At 36.6% G+C, this 14,913-nt stretch overlaps 2 protein-coding genes across 2 annotated transcripts; both read left to right on the forward strand.

The window, feature by feature from the left end:
• Positions 1 to 3,625: 3,625 nt before the first annotated feature.
• Positions 3,626 to 7,301, forward strand: LOC309503960 (transmembrane emp24 domain-containing protein 9-like). The gene is made up of 5 exons (XM_082176823.1): positions 3,626 to 3,863; positions 4,380 to 4,480; positions 4,569 to 4,694; positions 5,428 to 5,574; positions 5,774 to 7,301. Exons 1-5 carry the CDS (start codon positions 3,644 to 3,646, stop codon positions 5,921 to 5,923), a joined length of 744 nt encoding a protein of 247 aa, XP_082032949.1. The 5' UTR covers positions 3,626 to 3,643; the 3' UTR covers positions 5,924 to 7,301.
• Positions 7,302 to 7,438: 137 nt separating this feature from the next.
• On the forward strand, positions 7,439 to 14,651 carry b4galt7 (xylosylprotein beta 1,4-galactosyltransferase, polypeptide 7 (galactosyltransferase I)). The gene is made up of 6 exons (XM_082176822.1): positions 7,439 to 8,446; positions 10,043 to 10,372; positions 11,452 to 11,677; positions 11,773 to 11,856; positions 11,978 to 12,082; positions 13,676 to 14,651. Exons 1-6 carry the CDS (start codon positions 8,394 to 8,396, stop codon positions 13,829 to 13,831), a joined length of 954 nt encoding a protein of 317 aa, XP_082032948.1. The 5' UTR covers positions 7,439 to 8,393; the 3' UTR covers positions 13,832 to 14,651.
• Positions 14,652 to 14,913: the final 262 nt, after the last annotated feature.

Raw genomic sequence — 14,913 nt, forward strand, 5'->3', positions numbered from 1 at the left:
GAAAATCTTCAATAAGTATTGCAGAAGAGCACATCATCACAACATGAAATAGACATCTGAGTGATGTACTGTATGTCAGTATGTGTGCTATTATGTAGAACAAATCTATAAAGTAACTAAACATAAGTTATCTATTTTATTTGTCCATTTGTACTGTTGATAAATTGAGGAACATTTATGTTGGATAAAAAGTTAAAACAACCTCAACATGTAAATGTAGTGTTGAGCTCATAAATCACAGAGGTAATGTGAATCTTGTCGGGATGTTACAGGGACAGATGAACAGATGTGTGTTTATCCAGTGGAGAGTGGCTCATGAAGCTGAATGCTGCCATCAAAGGCTTTGAGTGAGTATACTACAGAAATGAATAACAACAACTATTTAAATATTAAGTTGTAGTTTATTGTAATTATGGTAATTTCAAACAGCTATTACAGCACTTTTCTGATTCTTGATTTCTGTGCATTTGCTGCACAGCTTTTGTGGTGGAGCAGGACCTGCAAGAAAAGATGATGGCGGCATTTGTGAAAAAAAGCATTTTTGTCTTCTAAATAATACTGAAATCAAATGACATTGTGCTGTTAAAATGACTGCTTTTGTGTTATGTTTGTGCATTTTTGTAGGATCTGAAATGTCAGCAGACTGGTGTGAGCACTGAGGATGAAGAGCACAGAGCTGAATCCTGGAAATGGTGCCATGGACGAGACCCTCCATCACTCCACCTGCCCTTACGAGACCCTCCATCACTCCACCTGCCCTTACGAGACCCACCATCACTCCACCTGCCCTTACTCCACCTGCCCTTACGAGACCCTCCATCACTCCACCTGCCCTTACGAGACCCACCATCACTCCACCTGCCCTTACTCCACCTGCCCTTACGAGACCCACCATCACTCCACCTGCCCTTACTCCACCTGCCCTTACGAGACCCACCATCACTCCACCTGCTCTTATTGCCTCAGATTGTGAAGCACAACACATCACGCAACAACCTCCGGCACGAAGGAACGGCTCACCTCTGGCGGTCAGCTGATTCATCAGAATAAAGCCGCAGAATGGGAACCGCTGTGTTGAGATGGCAGCAGGATGTGGTTCAGCGCCTGTAGCCTACATACATGATTGTAGTTTGAATAAAGCTTTGTTTCATGTGTTGACTTGTATATGCATTTGTTTGTGTGATGGTGACTTTCATTCATTCTTTTACTAATTTATTAATATTTCTCATTGTTGTCAGTAAATAAAATATAAATATTTAATTAATTAATGCTTTAATTAATGCAGCTGCCCTTTGTGCAGAGTCTGCAGACATTAAAAACACTGAGGAAAACCGTTCTAGGTAGGGCTGTCGAGTTACTGATGTTATATATACAGTACTGTGCAAAAGTCTTAGGCATGTTAACACCCCCCCCCCCCATTTTTTTCCATTATTTACTAAAACTGGAATATTGTTATTTCTCTGAATCCCTCCCATCTTCCTAATCATATTCCAAACTTCATTAATTTCAATTTCTTCCCCAATTCTATTACAAAATTCTCTCCAGTAATTTCTTTTTGCTTTTCTTACTTCTCTCCTCACTATTGCCTGTGCTCTCTTAAAGTTAATGTACTCACTAAACAATACAGATTTTCTGGCTTTCTTCATCGCTTTATTTCTTTCCCTAACTGCCTTACAACACTCTTTATTCCACCACGGTACTGCTTTTTTACCATTTATATTTTTCTTTTTTCCTATTACTTCCTCTGCCTTATTTCTTAACACTTCACTTATTTTCTTATTAAACCCTTCAATATCTTCTATATCGTCTACCATTTCACACATATTGTTATGACACAATTCTTTAAAAAGCTCCCAGTTAGCTGCATTAAATTTCCATCTTGGAATTATCTCCACCAAGGTTTGGATAATGTCCACAGCAATTTTACACCATATAGGATAGTGATCACTTCCCATTGTACTTTGTTTACTTACATTCCATTCACATTTTCTAGCTAGATTTTCTGACACTAGAGTGATATCTAAAGCTGATTTACGTCCATGAGTTACATCTATTCTTGTAAAACTTCCAATGTTAATACGTACTAACTGTCCCCATTCCAACATTTCTTCCACAATCAGCCCATTATAATCTGTTTTAATACTCCCCCATAGTGTATTATGAGCATTAAAATCACCACACCATATTACTTTCTGATTTGTGTTACCTCTTATACTTTCCAATACTTCCTTACTTTGGGAAAGTGAGTAAGTGAGTTTGGGAACCACTGGCCTAGAGCCTCTCCCTAATCTTACAAAGTAAGACTTACCTTTCACATGGATTATACAAATTAATAACTTTAATACTATGGCTCCCTTCCCAGACTTCCATCACTACCACCTCCTTGTCCACACTCTCTTCAACATTCCTATACCCCACACCTTGTTTTATAAATGTAGCTAGCCCACCTCCATTACCTTGTTTCCTATCTTTCCGAATTACCACATATCCTTGTAACACAAAATTCAACTGAGGTTTGAGCCATGTTTCTTGAACACATTATATCAGGTTTATTTTCCAAATCAGAAATGAACTTTTTTAAATCTTGACCATTAGCTATTAAGCTTCTCGCATTCCACTGAAATATTAAAAGCACCATTATGTACCACCACATCCCGGTTGAGTGTATGTTGTTTGCATCTTTAATTCCTCATTAATCATATCCACCGAAATACCTACGATCTCTAGATATTTTTCCACTGCTTTGATTATAATTCTGATTCTCTCTGTCCGGCTTTCAGTTTGCGCCGAACAATTCACTACTTCAGCCATAAAAATAACAAATGCAACACTGTTCTTAATCCCAAATTTCTCTTTTGTTTTTTCCCTTTGCTATTTCAATTATGTTGAATGATTTCTTTGCTTTTTTCTCCTGATTCCAAATTCTTTCCTACTTTTTTTTAGAGCCTCGGAGTATGTCAATCCTTCCTGTGTATTCTAACATTTTGAACATGAGCCGCAGGTTTCTTCACCTTGCACCCTCCATATCCCGCACTGTGATCCCCTCCACAATTACAACATTTGGGATTTGTCCTGGAGTACCCCCAACACTGCACGTTTTCTTTGTCTCCCTAATCAAACACACCTGATTCAACTCATCAGCTCATTAACCCATGTGATAATGGTGTTACTCAGGTTTGGGAACCACTGGCCTAGAGCCTCTCACTAATCTTACAAAGTAACAACCATCCTGACTAACACATGTTGGATGAAGACTGAATAAAACACCCCTCCTAATCCTCACATATTATCTAAAAGTGAATATGAAAAAGTAATTTTTGTAGTTTATGAAGCTGATATAGTAATTTTATCTTTACTTCAAAATAAAACTATAACTTTTACTCCAAAAATCCCTCATTAACAAATGGACAGATTTTTTTTTTGATATTCAACATAATACAGTGTCATAAAGATCACTTTTCCAGAGACACAAAATTAGATAAATAAACCAACTTTTTCCCGCCACGCCACCTGCTGGTCATTGAACTAGACAAATCCTTTTGAAAGATTCAAAAGATTCGGTTCACTGAGTTGAATCAAACTACAATGACCATGAAGAATCTCGGGGTTGCACTTTCCGCTTGTGATTGGACGATGGCCGACGATGGGTTACGTGGCATTGGAGTCTCTGTGCACAGTGCGCATGCGCAGTGTTCTTATCACCGGTAGTGTCAAGATGGTGGCAATCAGAATGCAGTTTACACTTTATTTGGTGTTGTTGTTAAATATTTACAACAGTTTTGTGTCTGCGTTGTACTTTCATATCGGCGAGACTGAAAAGAAATGTTTCATAGAAGAAATACCAGACGAAACCATGATAATAGGTAAGTAAGAGAAGCAGAATTAGCCAAGTTTGCAGTGCACGTTAATGCTTAGCCTTGTGCTAACTAGCAGGTTTGTCAGAGTTCATTCGTTGGCAACCAGCTTGACTTAACAAATTAACAAAAATAAGTTGCAAAAGATAATTTATACGAATGAACATATAAGTAGACATCTACCGGCTTACTGGTTTGGGTAAGTAACATTAGCTTATACGCTTTTTTTAAACATTGTAACTTATTTCTTAGGTAACACCATAGTGATCCATCCTGCTGTCACTTTGACTAAGTTAACTTAGACGACGATGTAAATTATGAGATAAGAATCTCAAGTAACATTCTATATTGCAATATCAAGTGAATATGACTCCTCATCTAGGCTAACTCTTAAAATAATAACCACTTGTGTTTAGTGTATTTCTTTTAGTTTGTTACTTCTAACCTTTTTAGGTACTCAACAAAGTAGTTTGTGTTTATGACTTGCTCTCTTTCCTTACAAGTGTGTAATTCTCTTTTCAACAGGAAACTACCGAACGCAGCTCTATGACAAGCAGAAAGAAGAGTATTTGCCTGCAACTCAAGGACTTGGGATGTTCGTGGAAGTGAAAGATCCTGATGAGAAGGTCTGTTTGATGAAAGATTTGTGAATAATAAAAGCCCAGTTTGTTTGGTTTTCATCATGTTCATTTGCTTATCTTTTATGGGTTTCAGGTGATCCTGTCCCGCCAGTATGGATCTGAGGGCAGGTTTATTTTCACCTCCCACACACCTGGAGAGCATCAAATCTGCTTGCACTCAAATTCATCCAAATTTGCTCTGTTTGCTGGTGGGATGCTTGTGAGTTCATTTTGTGCATCACATCTTATAGTTTCCTTAAAGTCATATTTTTTTTTAAATGGAATATTGCAGTATTTATTATAAAAGACTTATCTGTGCACACCATTATTTTTAAATTCATGTGCCCTCGTAATCTTTTATCAAAACAACTTCCCCCTCCCTATTGCAACCACATCTCATCTCTTCTCTGATGAAGTGTTTACTGGCGCTGAGTTCACATGAGATCACAGCAACAGCCATCCATACAATTCCCAATGAACAAAATCAAGTCCCGCCCTACAATTTTCTTGTTTGGGAAACCGATTCATTCAGACGTCACATTGCGGAAGAAAAGTCTATTGTGACCTCTGTTTCATGCCACATTTAAAGTATATTGCTACAAGTTTCTTCCAGATAAATTGACAAAACATTATTGCAAGTAAGGATGTGTTAATCTATTAATTACAAAAATAAATATTTTAATATTTTGTCAAATAATGTATATATATATATATATATATATATATATATATATATATATATATATATATATATATATATATAAAATTGCTTATATCTTATTTAAAAAATAAAATAAATAAATAATTTTATATATATATATATATATATATATATATATATATATATATATATTTCTATATATGTATATGTGTGTGTTATGTAAAGTGTAGAGCACCATCTGTTATTTATCTACCTATTTTTGCCTACTTTTTCTTTTGAATTTTCAATACAGCGTGTTCACTTGGACATCCAAGTTGGTGAGCACACAAACAACTATGCAGAAATCGCTGCCAAAGACAAGCTCACAGAGCTGCAGCTGAGAGTTCGACAGCTGATGGAGCAGGTGGATCAGATCCAGAAAGAGCAGAACTATCAGAGGGTGAGTGTCCTACAGGTTTGGCAACTGAGATCTGGCTGATTCAGATCCACCGCAACAATTATTTTCAAGGCATTCTTCCACCGACGCTGATAGAACATGGTAGTGAAACATGCAATACATGCGTAAGCACCACTTTTGCCATTGCCCTATTTTCTGTGCACAAGAATGATCCTTACGTGAATCTTTTTTTTACTTTCAGTATCGTGAGGAACGCTTCAGACAAACCAGCGAGAGCACCAATCAGAGGGTTCTGTGGTGGTCTATCGTCCAGACGCTGATCCTGGTGGCCATTGGTTTTTGGCAAATGAGACATCTCAAGAGCTTCTTTGAGGCCAAGAAATTAGTATAGAACTGTATTTGGAATTTTTTTTTTTGTTGTTGTTGATAGAGTACACACAATTTTGAAGATCACCCGCTTCATGTGTGGTCAAGACTTCTGAAAACTCGACATGCACTCAGTTCAGTTCCCACCCTAAATTCCCCTGGTTTATACTGCATTGATTCGTTTTACATTGCTCGTTTCAGTGCCGCACTCCAAGTAATGTGAATCTAGTTTCTGTTCAGAAATGCATTATAGTTTGTTCTAAACTGTTTGGAGGTGATAGGCACTCAAATAGTTTACTGGATTCAAAACACAAATCGTATAGTGGTTGCCCTACACATTTTTTTTATGGCCCCTTAAGTTGTTAACAGTAGTTTTTGTTTCAGAAAGCCGATGAAGAAATTATCTGGGCTGTGAATGTGATGTTTTCCTAAATATCCTTGGATTATTTGCGTAAACATTTACAAGACAAAAATAACTGCGTTTATCCTGGTGGCAGGTGTACATTTCTTCTGTTTGGTTATGCAGTAATTAGGATGATATTTAAAGTTTTGCTTGGAGTGAATGTTTCTTGGTGTTTTCCTTTTTTATTCTTTATGCAATTGGTTCATTTTTTTTCTCTTCTATACCCCCCCACCCCCATCCCCATTTTATTTTTGCTAATCATCATTGTGATCAGGATCATGTTAGTATTAGGTGTTTTTTCCTTTTGATAGCTACACTTTGACTGACCTCAATGATTTTGCATAAAAGTGTACCTGTTTAAAGTGTATATATCTAAATAAATGGCAAAATGTAGTTATCAAAAGGTAAAATTTTTAATTGTGAGTACTTGGCACATTGAAAGAAATTTCAAAAAGTTGTTTTATTTTATCATGAATACCTTAATCCCAATTATCCATTGTCTGTTAATCTGACTGAAGTTTTGGCAGACTTTTAACAAATGAGATTTCCTCAATTCCCTGTGAAATCTGGAATGCCATCTTGCACATACATTATTGTCATTTTTCTATTTCGCATCTTTATCCTGTTGTCACTTGCTCAGGTTAATGTAGAGATTTCACAGATTATTTGCCCTTCAAAGTGATCAGCCCAGAATACACTGTAAAAATCAAAAAATATATATATTTGTGTTTGCTTTTTCAGTTGCCATAGCTGGTGTCATTGTTGCATTTTCTTAAAAAAAAAAAAATGGCATGCCCTTTGAGTGTTTTGTTACACAGATTATTGCTCACTGAATTGCTTAGCCCTCATTGTATTCTTTTTTTTTTTGTGGTCATTTTAGTTTATAAGCAGCCACAGGGAAATGGGGTTACCTTTTTAAGTGGGGATAGTGGAGGGAAAAGTTTGCTGGTGAGAAATCAACCCATAATTGCACTCAGAAATAAAGTTTCCCGCTCCCCAACATTGGCTCAGTTTTAATGTCCACGTCACAGTTGTTTGGGTAAGATTATGTTGAGGAATTAATTTACTAGTGGATTGTTTTACTACTACTATACACCTTGTTGACAGACATTCACACAGTAGCCTATATTCCAAACATTTACACTTAGGCGTCCTATTCGGTAAACGTAAAAAGTAGTTTGTGCCTATCATACAGCTTTAATAGGGTGTGTAATAATACTATGGGGATGACGGTGACCATGCTATAGCGTAAAATAATTACTTACATTTTTAACCGGTTCATTAAAACGAACTATTCAAAAGAACCGATTCGCTGAAAAGAGTCGAACTTCACATCACAATTGGATTTGAGTGTAGTCGTATTTGTAAATTTTGTACATGACACATTGCACTCAGTTTTCCACTGTCTATTGGTGACCTTCGCTTTGTGCATATAACTGTAAAAAAATAAATAAAATATGTGTCTAATCATGTCTCTAAACTAAATGTACCTGTCAGGTCAGAACATCCTAGGAACTTTATTCCGTACACTGTTTCCAGAGGAATATTTTAAAGACGGACGATTCCAGCCAGCGTGTAATTTTTTTCCTTTTGTCACCGTTCTCAGTTAAGTTTTTGAACGTTTATCATCAATGACGCGCTGTATTAAATAACGTCAAAGTATATAGTATGTTAGCGGCTTGTAACACGAGTCAGACGGACGTGTCGTCCTAAAACCATCACGCGAGCTCGTGCGCGTTTTTTTGTTTGTTTTTTTGTCGTACCGTTATGAGTGACATGTAACTCACGAAATGCTCTAATCAGACATAATGAGACGAGGATGAATAACTAGGGTTATATAGATTGAGATGCTGATGATTGGCGTCGCACCTACTATGCAAGAGAACGTTTAACAAGACAACTAGGAAGAATGTGTTTTAAAGTTATAGATCATTCATGATGGAAAGAGACTAAATACACTATTATTGCAAACGAGAAATTTGATTTTAACATGTAGACGTCATAAGGCCGTATCAGTGAAGTATATGTGAAGATATTGCGATCTGCTTGTCTACTTCATGCGTGTTACAGTGTTGCACTGACAGGCACAAAGATGATGTATTCTTCACGGAGAAAACCTGTGCTGTATTTCAAAGATGATAGAAGGTAAACGCTTTAATCATAACATGCAAATCAACATGTGATCACTCTCTCTCTATAAATATATAAACTTGTTCCATTTGCCGAATTGCTCTAATTATTTGCAAATGCTGGTCTGTGGGTTTGTAAAACCCTCTGTGTGTTTGAAAAGAAATATAATCTTCGTTTGCAAGTAGTTGTTTCATGTGTTTCAAAATTTCAAGAAGTGAAAGTCAAAGGATGCAGCGTCATGGAGAGGTTCAGTGAGTATAAGTGTGAAGTTAAGTGTGAAGAGTTGTAACCCTGTAAAGCCTGACACATTAAATCATAATTAGAAAAAACGTTTATTGAATCTTCAGTCAATATATATATTATTTATATAAAAAAAAATATATGTGTTTTTTTTAAGTTTGCAGAATGTTTTATATAGGCTAGAGAGTATAATATTTGATGCATAAAGCTGGAGCTCACACTCTAGGAGGAAAATAAAACATACATTCTATTCAGAGGCCCAAGCTGAGCAAAAATATACAATTTCGAGCAGTTGCTGATATTTATATGGTCAGAAAGTAAGATGAAATATGATAGCTTGTAATGTAAATCAGTGAGATCTTTATAACAAGACTTCTCACATAAAATGTATATAAATATCAGTAGTCACTCTATATCTCCCAGTAGTATATCTTAGTAAGAAATTTAAATTCTTAGTTTTATTGTTAAAAGTTCTATCATTTCAATTGTGGGAGGCAAAACGTATAATGCAATTCAATAAAATTAAAATTAAAAAAAGAGATGAACAAATCAATGTTAATCAAAAGCCTGATGGATCATATTTCATATGCATAATTTCTTTTGAAAAATGTTAGTGAATAAAGAGGTAAGCATAAGTTTCAGTTCAGTAAGTGTTCATCTTGCAATATTAATAACTACATAAAAGCTATTCTTATGTTTACTTCATAAAAATCAATGCAAATTTCCCAGCAATAAGATGTGTACCACAACCTGAAGGGGAATGTTTTTACAATTATACTAAAAGGCCATTTACAAGGTATGAACTATTAATCAGACGACATAAGGCATGTAGTAGATTTGATTCATAGTGTAGGTTTTTCAGCACAGGTTTTTATCATGTTGCTAATTTAGAGGCCTTAAAAATGCATGTATCAAACATACAGTAGACTTTATGGGGTCAAGTCTGGTTGAGCAAGACAAGTTGTTTAGAGATGCATGGCATTTATTTTCTAGGAAAACTAACCAGAAGTATTGATGACTCATCTTGCACTCATTCATTTTGTCCAATCAAATGCTCTCAAGTATGAGAATGTCCCTCCCGCTAATACTGCCTGTATTTGCCTGAATTCTAACCTGCACTTTGATTTGTTGCAACACTTACTTCCTGGTTTAAAGGGAAATACGTCAGTTGCACTCGTTAAGCAATGTCATGGGTTATTTAAAGTGCTTTTAGTTTGTCTGGAACGGCATCCGCATAACCACAATATGCTGACCGTTGACTTTATGATTTGCAGGGACTGTTATTATCCTTTTATTGAATGCTTGACATGTCATATATCAGCTTTAGCTCAATTATTTTTATTTTTCACACAAATCCATTTATGCTTGCAGTTTTCTGTCGAGGAAATGCACCGTCTGGAAGCTCTTCGGGTTCTGCATGGTGTTTGTTTTGGGGTCCCTTCTTTGGGTGCAGCTGACTTGTTCAGGAGACATGAACCAGACTGTTGGATACAGCCACCTCCCTCATCAGCCCTGTCCCATAGAGAGACAGTCCTCCTCTCCTGATGACCCCTCCTGGGGCCCTCACAAAATGGCCCTCATCGTGCCATTCAGAGAGCGCTTTGAAGAGCTGCTGATATTTGTCCCTTACATGCACGCTTTCCTCAACAAAAAGAAAATACGGCATAAAATATTTATTATAAACCAAGTGGATCGTTTTCGGTGAGTAATTTTACTATGTGTCTTAACTTTTTGTGTTTGCTAGTGATTCTTTAAAGTGCCCCTATTATGCTTTTTCGGATACTACCTTTCATGCAGTGTTTAAATAGCTTTGTGAATGTAAAATGTCTGCAAAGTTTCAATGATCAAAGTGCAGACAAATTAGTTATTTTCTCCCCTAAAAAAGAACTGATTCTGAACTGAGTCTTCAGTAGCTCCAGTCTTACTTCATTCTTGAACGGTCTTAAGTTTGTAACATATTTGAATAATGCCAGCCTATAGTCTATATTGGTTGCCCACGAACAGCATCTACTTTGGCCCCTTAAACACTGTAGTTGTAGCTGAGGCCTGGAAGAGTTTGGTTCGTGTTGTCAACATGTGGAGAAGACGCTGTTTTTTTTCGCTGCGAAAGCAAATCCACTTTACAGGCACTTCCAACGGATATGGACTCGGGCTTGAATTGATACTGTAAGACCATAGACTGTAAAAAAAAATATGGACGTAGTGTCCGTGACATCACCCGTAGGTTTCTGAAGAGCATTTTTGAAGCCTAAAGTGGGCGGAGCCGGCCGTCGCCATCTTGGCCTCGCGTCACTCCCAGATAACAGAAAATGGGCAAAAATGGGTAATCGATGTGTACGGCCGTCTGCCGGTAGCCAGTTATTTTAGTCGATAAAGTTTTAAATATCGCTTCACTTCAGAAGGCCTTTATTAACCCCCCGGAGACGTGTGGAGCACTTTTATGATGGATAGATGCACTTTGATGGACTTCAAAACATAAAATGGCCATTCACTGGCATTATAAAGCTTGGAAGAGCCAGGTCATTTTTTTATATAACTCTGATTGTATTCGTCTGAAAGAAGCAAGTCATTTACACCTAGGATGGCGTGAGGGTGAGTAAATAAATCATGGGGTAATTCTTATTTTTGGGTGAACTATGCCTTTAATAACCTTTAAAATAGCACAATAGGGGCACTTGAATCATTGCAAAAATAAATGTGTTATTTTTGCTGAAGGAAATATCTGTTACACAAGTGTTATGGAATAAAACAATTTGGATTTTGACTCTCATTTTTGTCAGGTTTAATCGTGCCTCTCTTATTAATGTTGGCCACATGGAAAGTGATAATGACACAGACTACATTGCAATGCATGATGTGGACTTGTTGCCCCAAAATGAGGATCTGGACTATGGATTCCCGGAGGAGGGGCCCTTCCATGTGGCCTCACCAGAGCTCCATCCCTTATATCATTATAAGACGTATGTGGGAGGGATCCTGCTGCTTACCAAGAAACATTATCAGATGGTAAGAAACCTAATTACGTTTGGACATTCAGTACTGATTCCAGGACTACAGAATTCCATTGCAAATTACAATTGCTTGTGTTTTTTTTTCTATAGTGCAATGGGATGTCAAATCGCTTTTGGGGATGGGGAAGAGAAGATGACGAGTTTTTCAGAAGACTAAAAACGGCTAAACTTGAGGTACAAAAGAACTGAACATTTTAACACTATACATCCTACGCACCTGCTTATAGGAGTTATGAGGAGTTTGTGCCGTTTCATTTGATATGTTATTTAATCGTGACAATTCAAATCTCTGCAGCTTTTTAGGCCAACGGGTATTACTACAGGAACTAAAACATTTAAACACATCCATGATCCAGCCTGGAGGAAGAGAGACCAGAAGCGGATCGCTGCACAAAAGCAGGTAGAAATAATTATTTAATAATAAAAAAAACACCTCAGACCTCAGCGCTCAGTACCTGCTCAGAAGTAGTCTCTTGCCGTCGGCAACATTTTTTTGATCATATTCAGTGAAATCGACACTATATTCCGACAGAACAACATAAATAAGGACTTGATGGGAGGGTATTCGTTGATAGTGGGGGAGGGGCATGAGAGTTGTAAACATTCAAAATTTTGGCTAAGTCCACTCAATCTTCCAGGGTTGCCGACGGCAGCTTTAAGTCTCTAAAAAAAATACAGTAAAAACAGTAATGCTATGAAAAATGATTACAATTTAAAACAACTGTTTTCTGTTTGAATATATTTTGGCAAAGCTGAATTTTCAGCATCATTACTCCAGTCTTCAGTGTCACTTGATCCTTCAGAAATCATTGTAATATGCTGATTTGATGCTCAAGAAACATTTCTTATTATCAATGTTGGAAAAAGTTTTTTTTTTTTTTTGGGGGGGGAAACTGATAATTTTTTCAAGACTCTTTGATGAATAGAAAGTTCAAAAGAACTGCATTTATTTGAAATATAAATCTTTTGTAACATTATAAATGTCTTCACTGTCAATCTTGATAAATGTATTGCTTTCTTGCAAAAATAAAATAAAAGTTCTGGTCTTAAAGTTTTGAGTGATAGCATACCTTAAATGGATAGCTATGTATTAACACTATGGTATGATTATGTATTAATCAAATCTTAAATTCCACTCACATTGCCAATATTTAAATTGGTACAAATTAATTAAGCTGTATTCATAAAATATCTTGCATAACCATGTAAAACATTTGAACGCATTTTGCTGAATTTATATTTATAATGATCTTAAACATTTCGATCTAAAGGTAAATCATTCTTTAGAAGCCATTTAGCAGACAAACATAAATTGTGGTTACAGATTTTCTTTACAAGCTAAATGTTTATTGTTGTTATTATTTTGTTTAAATCCATCTCACTTGATAATTAAATATACCGGTATAAATATATTAGATCAAATTGAATATTGTTTTGAGAATTTTTGGTCACTACATAATTCCCAGGATTCAGTTTGTGTTATTTTGTAGTTCATTATTATTGTAAGGTGTGGAAAGGTACTACTAATAAAGACTTGGGCTGAATCTGAAATCGCCCCCTAATCCCTCATTCACTTTTCCCTACGTTAGTCCACTAATACTTTTCACATGAAGGAGTGAATGAAAAGGAGTGAGTGAATTCGGACAGCCGTTGAGTGTACATCAGCTGTACACCCGTTATTGCGGTGCAATGTGGGATTGAATAAGTGCACTCAATAATGTCCACTATGGTTTCGGACACCACTACAAATGGCTGTCCCTTCAAACAATGCCCTATTTGATGGTATAGGGGGGAGATTTCGGAATCAGCCCAGGTATGTCGACACAGCTTAACTGAAATTTACAAACATATACACTTCCAGTTTTTCTAAAATGAAACAAAGTGTGTCAAATGTTTTCTAGTTCTGATCAGTAGATGTTTTTGTCGTGAAAACATTGTCATGATGCACGTTCTTGTCCAAATGTTTGGATTCATATCTGTGTGCTTTCGGCAGGAGCAGTTTAAGGTGGACCCCGAGGGTGGCCTCACTAACCTCCGCTACAAGGTGGAGTCCAGAAAGGAAGTGACCATCAGTGGAGCTCCATGTACTGTCATTAGCATCGCTCTAGAGTGTGACTTCAGCCAGACCCCATGGTGCCAGTCCAGCTAAAGCAGGACCTGTAACGCCAGAATGATACACATTCTGGTGGCAGGAAAGCTTTCACAGATTATTAGTGTCAGTCACTCTGTGATCGTCTAACCAAAAGGACTTGAATATGTGACAGTGGGGAAAGAACTTTTCCCTTTGGATTTATTTTTATAGGACAGTGTTGTTGACTTCATCCATGATGAAGTGCTGCCTCATTTTTTTAATCGATCTATGGACCAATGTCAGGTACTACACTGAGTTTGCATCATCAACTTTGCAAATACGAGCATCCAAATGTCAGATTTTGAATGAGTTTTATAATATTTTAGTTGTAACGGTGGACTGTTTCTCTTAGTGCAATTGTGAGTATTTGCTCAGCCCTGTCTTGACAAAATTGTTTCTTTTTTTGCTTGAATTCAAAATCATGTCTTGAAAAGGACAATATTATATATACATGAAATGGGTTTAAGGGTACTTTGATTGTATTTGCACAATATTCAGTATTTATATAAAAAAACTAATGTTTCTTAATTTGAAGTCTTTTTACTTCCCCCCCATGTTTCAGAACGCATGGAATGCTGTTACAACGTACACTCACAGGATTATGTAGAGACCCAATGAACTGGAGGCATGAAGCTATATCCAAAAAAACAGCTTTCGGTGCAAATGTTAATAAAATGTAGACACCACATACTTGTTTTCATTAGCAATGCCTGAACATAAACTGTGAATGAGTACTCTGTCCAGACTGAGATGCATTATTGTGCCTGTGGCAACAAACTGCTACACAACTGCACAGAACATGTTTGCCAAAAGAAATAAAGAAAATATGACTCAACAATTACTTTGTCTTTTTAAAAAAACAAGGCACTACAGATTCACCAGCAGAGCAATGATACTAGTTGTGTACTCTGTACATGCCAGTAGTGCATCCTGTTGAGCTCCACAACATTATACAGTTAATGACGTTTGCTATGCTGTGTTTTCGTGAACTGTTGTTTAATTTTATCTTCAGCAAATTGATGGTTATTAATAGTCATTTTAATGGGTTGTTAAGCTGGGTTTTGTTGACCTAAAGTGTCAGTTTTGGACACACTTAATGG

This window comes from Leuciscus leuciscus (genome assembly GCF_965113295.1).
Source record: "Leuciscus leuciscus genome assembly, chromosome: 8".
NCBI classification, from domain to species: domain Eukaryota; kingdom Metazoa; phylum Chordata; class Actinopteri; order Cypriniformes; family Leuciscidae; genus Leuciscus; species Leuciscus leuciscus.